Source organism: Nannospalax galili, unplaced genomic scaffold, assembly GCF_000622305.1.
Source record: "Nannospalax galili isolate Female #2095 unplaced genomic scaffold, S.galili_v1.0 scaffold298, whole genome shotgun sequence".
Lineage (NCBI taxonomy): Eukaryota > Metazoa > Chordata > Mammalia > Rodentia > Spalacidae > Nannospalax > Nannospalax galili.
Window position 1 is genome coordinate 2,602,086 of NW_008344488.1, and position 6,000 is coordinate 2,608,085.

Consider the following 6,000-nt stretch of genomic DNA (forward strand, 5'->3'; position numbering starts at 1 on the left):
TTAAACAATGTGACATGTACCAGTTCAATCACGGTTGGTCAACAGAGTGCTGTGCTCTCATTAGAAAGCTCAACTAAAAGTAACAGGATGCGTAAAAAGAAAAATCTTCAATGATATTAAACAGCAATAAAAACTTGAATAGAGAAAAGAGAACTGAGTGAACTAAAAAAAAATTATGAAGGTCCAGAAACATTATTACTCAATACCACACGACAGAAAACTCTAAGAGCAGTAACATAATTTTTTCTACAAAATAAATTGTTGAAAAGGATCATGAGATTCCTAGCAGGCAGAAAGATACATTTTCCCAAGGAAAGTTCATTAGTGATTATATTATTTAAGATTGGATCATCATAATGCTATTTTTAATCCTATCATTTTGCTGCCAAAATTGGCCATAGCAGCTGATGCTGACCACTAGAAAAATGATGCTTGCATGTAGTTTGTATGCTGGCATAAATGGTAATGCTTTCCAGTTAATCAAATGTTTTGCTGGAGTGAACTATATTCAGAAAAGGGAAACTGCTTGCTGTCTACCTAATAAAAATAAACCTGACCTCTACTTGGTGTTAGAAATTGAGTTCTTATCTTCCCCAAGCCATCAATACCAAAAGACCAAAAAAATTAATCCAACTACCATCTCATCAACAGAGTGATGCTGATCTCCTACAATGTCTTGCCTGAAGCATCTCATTCATCCAATTGTCTACATCTTGCTCCTAACAAAGACAGGAGTCTCCATGTCCTCACCCTTCTCTGCTTGGTGCTCATTTATCATCAACTGGCCCATCTCTCTGACTTTTGCTTGCATGGAGTCCCTTTTTCTCTAAGCAATCATAGAGTCACTAAACTTATTTAGAGAATTTAAACTATTATGAGGGGATAAAATGACAACCAATAGAGCTATTAAAGATCAAATCTCTCAACTTTAATTGAAGTAGGAAAACTATCTTACTTTAATGGGACCAATGGTGCCAGTACAAACTCTATAACCATTATGACAAACATTGAGAAGCCTGGGATTGTGATCATTTATTTCCTGTCTCCATTCTCTACCTCTCTCTTGGGTGGGATCACTCTAGTGGATATCTGGGAAGTAGGATTCCAGGTAACACTCTGGACCTGGGAGGCCACTGGAAAGAGGTCTACAGAATCCATCCCAGGATTGATTTTTCCTAAAGGTGCCCCACCCCCACCCCCAAAGAATAAAGTTTGACAGCAACCATCTCTGACTTCAAGGCTCAGGCAAAATCAGCTTCTGACTCTGCAGCACTGGCATGAAGTCTGAGATTCTTCCCCCAAGAAGCTCCCAGGTGAGACCCATGCTACTTGTTTATGAAGCATGCTTTAGTCCTAAGGTCTCAAACATTTTCTATAACTGCTGCTCTCTCACTGCCCCTTCTTTCCTGCATTTCTCTGAATAGCACACAATGCTTTATTCAGACTTAGGATAAGCCACACCCACTCCATACCCAATGGTTTCTTCAGTTTTTAATTTGCAGGCTTCTAGGCCTATCTATCAGGGGCTGATCATTTCAGGGACTCCTTTCTCTCTGTTATGAAACAGGGAATACAGTTTTCTCAGCCTTGGAGGGTTCTGACTTTGCAGCAGAAAACAAAAAGTGACTTCAAGTCTAAAGTACACAGTTCAGTGTTCCACAGATGAGATGAGCCACACTGACTGTGGTGATAGAGATCATGGTCTCGTGTCAGGAAGATATGCTCTGTTCTGTTACTAAAAGCTTCATTGGAAGATGCAACATATTAGCAACAATCCTGACCAGTGCAAAGTTAAAGTGAAATCTATATGTCAGATGCCTAAAATAAAAAATGTAAACTGATAAGGGACATGTGAAACTATAGGCCAATAGACAAACCACTTATACTCTCAAATAGTACTACTTTTATTCCAAAGTGTTTACATTTTTTGACATATAATCTTTTTTGGCCATATTCCTTTGTTTTCCTGTATAGTCATCCATTTATGTGTTGTTCTGAAAACTATTATACCTTTTTAAAAAAACCATTAGCCATTTGTGGTTCTGCATGATTTATGTTTACTATAAGAGGCTTTGTCAAAAAATTTTTTTATCAACTCCTCCAGTATGTCATTGTGGTTTGGCTTCATAACATGCAGCCTGTGCCTTTATCAACCTCAGATACCTGCTGACCACAAAGATAGGCTCTACAACAAAAACTCGACAGTGAACGCAACAAAAAAGAGCTGCTTCATTTAAAAAGAAACCTCAGTTGCATGAGCTGTTAACATATTGCATCTCAACAACAAAGGTCGGGTTATGTCTAAATTTCTAGCAGAAACATATGGCCCTGTTTCCCACATTTTTTATTAACTTGATAGTTAATACCACACAGTTACCACCTTGGATTTCTTTCAAGTAGATATAAAAAATTTTAATATTTTTTTCACAAAATATGAAATCATGAAACTATTAAATCAGTTTTACTTTGGCTTTAAGCTGATCCTTCTGGAGTCCCCACTTGTTTGAATACAGTGGCTAAAAATCAAACCACCTACTACTTAACTAAACATGTAACAAAAATCATTTCCATCCTTTAGCCAATTCTTCCAGCATCACTAACAATCTGATCATGTGAGATGCCAACAAACAAGCAATTCACAAAGAATGTAAGTTTCAGAGATTTAAACTGAGATATTTTAGTTAATTTTACTTTTAAACATTGAACAGTGCAAAAAACTCCATCAATATTTTGTCAACTTTGGTCAAATAAGATCAGATGTTCACATCAATCATCTACTTTTCTTGGCGTTTTCTTTCCTGGCCCCTGAATATTAGCACATCTTGTAAACTGTAGTAAAAACATGTAATGTGCTTCTAGACATTTAATTCACGTGTGGTCAATTACAGACTTATTGTTCCTGTTAGGTCCTATAAAAAATATTAGTCATCCTCCCCAGAGACTATAAAAAACAGGACTAAAATAAAAACTTTTTTCAATGATAATTCTTCAAATTAAAAAAAAATCTTTTTAAAAAGTCAGGCATAAATTATTACTTTTTCATAACTTAATTATTTTAGGTAGAAGATATAGATCTTAATATTAAGCCTTGAGTCTTACTTAGATCTCCACTCCTCTTCCAAAGAACCAGGGAAAACCCAAAGCGTATGGTAAGGTAATGGAAATTCTACCTCCCAGGGTACCAGAAAATGATCACCTCCCAGATGTTCATCAAAGCTATAGATAGTAATCATTTCATCTGAAGTCAGAGCTTGAGCGACTCCATAGCTCAGAGAGTCAATACTTCCAAAGATACTCTAGATGCAAATTCATTCAGAAGTGGAGATCACAAAATCATGTGGCTTGTAGGAAGGAGAAAGCAAAAGATATTAAACTGGACGTAAATCTTTATGTTGGGCATGAATGACAGAACACAAAGTCTAGAATCTCTGCAGATCTTTCACCAACAGGATAAAGCAGCCACAGCCTTGTTCATCAGGGTGCACACACACCATGCTCACTGGGACTATGGGACACGCAGAATGGATTCCACAAACTTCAGTGAGTGCCAACTTACCTCTTTACAAGCATAGCTATGATTTCCAGGAAAGAGGGTTATACTGTTTTTCTTCTTTAGAAAAATGTTCCTAAGTGAGTCAGAAAATGCACGCCTCCATCCTCTGGTTGAGCCTGCTCATCTAAATGGACCTTCTCAATTTTTACTACACAGAGGACTCTAACAGAGAAGCTTAAGATGCACAAGGTCAAGACCAAACCCTGGAGGTTCCTAAACTGTTCCTGAAATCTCTGATTGCAACAAGTTATTCAGACTAAGTAACTTTGAAAATCACAGGAGGGTTGCCATTTATCTCCAAATCCTACTGGATCAAAAATACTGGACCTTTGAACTTTCACAGCCTGCGGATAGGTGTTACCACAGTGGGGTTAGCAGGGCGCGCTCTTTTCAAAGGAAGAAGGGAAGTAAAGCTACATGCCCGGTTTTATTTCACCGGTTCAAAGGCCCACTTTGACCAAGGATCCACCCACACTTCTCATCTTGGCCCTGAGACCGAAACCCAGACTCCTTCAGTCAGATGTGCACCTACCCAGCCTCCGTTATCCTGGATCCAGGTGTGCAGGTGCCGGTTCAGGTAGTCGGTCATCCAGAGGGCGATGTTGTCCACCAGCGGTGACATCTCCCTGTTGACGCTCTCCACACACATGACCCCACCGAACTCAAAGAAGGCCACAATCCTCCCCCAGTTCACCCCATCCCTGAAGAGCTCCTCCACCACCGTGACGAAGCGTCCCCTCGCGGTGAAGGGCGTCAGGTGCAGCTGGCTGGACATCTCTGCGAAGTCGCGGCGGTAACGACGGGAGAAGTCATCCCCAGCCTGGCGGAGGGTCAGGTGGACCACAGGTGGCACCGGGCTGAGCGCCTGCCCAGCCATTGCAGCCGGGAGGCGCGGCGGCGAGGTCCTGGCGGCTGGGTCCTGGTGCACAGCGGCGGTTGGGTTGCTCCCAGGCAAGGAAGAAAAGATGCCCGGGGCGGGGGTGGCCCCCAGGGGCGCGGCGTCCGCATCTCCAGCATCCCATTCGTAGCCCCTCTGTGACAGCTTATAGTGGATGTACTTCATCACAATCTCCCGGTTATCATACCCTGTTCTGCCGGCGTGCGCCATCCTTCCCCGGAGAAAAAGCGGCGGGTACCAAAAGCACCTCTTGTTTCCCGCTCCCGCCCCACGGTCCCGAAAGAAAAAAAAAATAAAAAGAATAGTTATAATCCAGCTATTTTATTGGATGTGCTTTGCATTCTTGAATGAGGGGGTGTCTTCAGTCACGCGGAACACTTAATTCTGGTGTTTCCCCCTTGGCAAGAGATGCAGGAAATTTTTATTCAAATTCCTTTCGGATCTTTATTTCATGAGGCACATTATTTATTAAGCCTTGTTAATATCAATCCACTTCCTCCGTGATGCTGAAAGGTGGGGGAGTGGAGGGGGCGGCTCTAGTAAGTTAAAATCAGGTGCATCCTCCTTAATACACCGACGCGAAGGACGTTCATTACCACTACAAGTTATACGGCTAAAAAGAATACCTTAGACTGCCTGGAAATTAAATTTGCTCCAATGCACTTAAAGTCAAAAATCTCAACTGCGTCCACTGAAAGTTACATTAAACCAATTTCCTGTGCAAAGAACTTACTGTATTTTTTAAGGACTGCATGATCTTCTGTCAAGTTTCCTTTTTTTTCTTTTTTGGTAAAACCCAAACAAATGCATAAGGCAACGATCCCATCAATCTTCAGAAGTCTCCGTTTATAGCAGCTTTGAAACTTCCAATGAATCAGGAGGAGGGTGAGGGTTGGGTGGGGTAAAAATCAGAAGGGTTTCCAGACTGCTTCCCCAGACTTCTGCTTCACTGAAAATGTGAATCCGCAGGAATCCCAACCAGAGATCTCAAGAGCACGAGAGGGGGGCGGGGGTAGGCAGCGGCGGCGGCAGATGAATTACAATTTTCAGTCCAGCGTTCGTATAAGTCCGGTGATTTCCTCCCTCTCTGCAATTTACACACGCCCGGGTGCAGGCATGGATAGGTGCCCACCGGACCGCTTCAACCCTCCAAAGGAAAGAGACACGCGAGGGGGACGGTGGAAGAGCCGGAGGACCGGGAAGGGAATCCTCTTCTGATTAAACTCCGAACGACCAATGCATTTTCCGCAGGAAAAAAAAAAAAAAAAAAAAAAGAACAGCTTGATAAATGAAGGCAGGACGCACCCGGGCGGCCGGTGCCGAGCGCGAGAAGCCCGCGCACGGTGTGTGGTGCGCCGGGGGAGAAGGAGGTGGGTGGGGGAGGGCTTATTCCCCCCCCCTTTTTCCTAAAAAGGATGACTGCTACGAAGTTCTCCCCCCTGGACCCCCTCTTCCGCTGCACCCCACCAGCGCACCCTCCTCCGGGCTGCGCACCCTTTCTCTGCTCCGGCGCGGCGGCCGCCTCCTCCACTCGCCCGCAGCCGGCTCG

General features: G+C 43.0%; 1 protein-coding gene across 1 annotated transcript in view; it reads right to left on the bottom strand.

Moving 5' to 3' along the window:
• The window catches only part of Bcl2 (BCL2 apoptosis regulator), a 186,631-nt gene extending 180,663 nt beyond the window's left edge, over positions 1-5,968 (bottom strand). The window contains exon 1 of the mRNA XM_008840654.3: positions 4,086-5,968. Within this exon, the coding sequence (XP_008838876.1) occupies positions 4,086-4,661 (576 nt within the window). The 5' untranslated portion in view covers positions 4,662-5,968. The remainder of the gene's footprint in view (positions 1-4,085) is intronic.
• Positions 5,969-6,000: the final 32 nt, after the last annotated feature.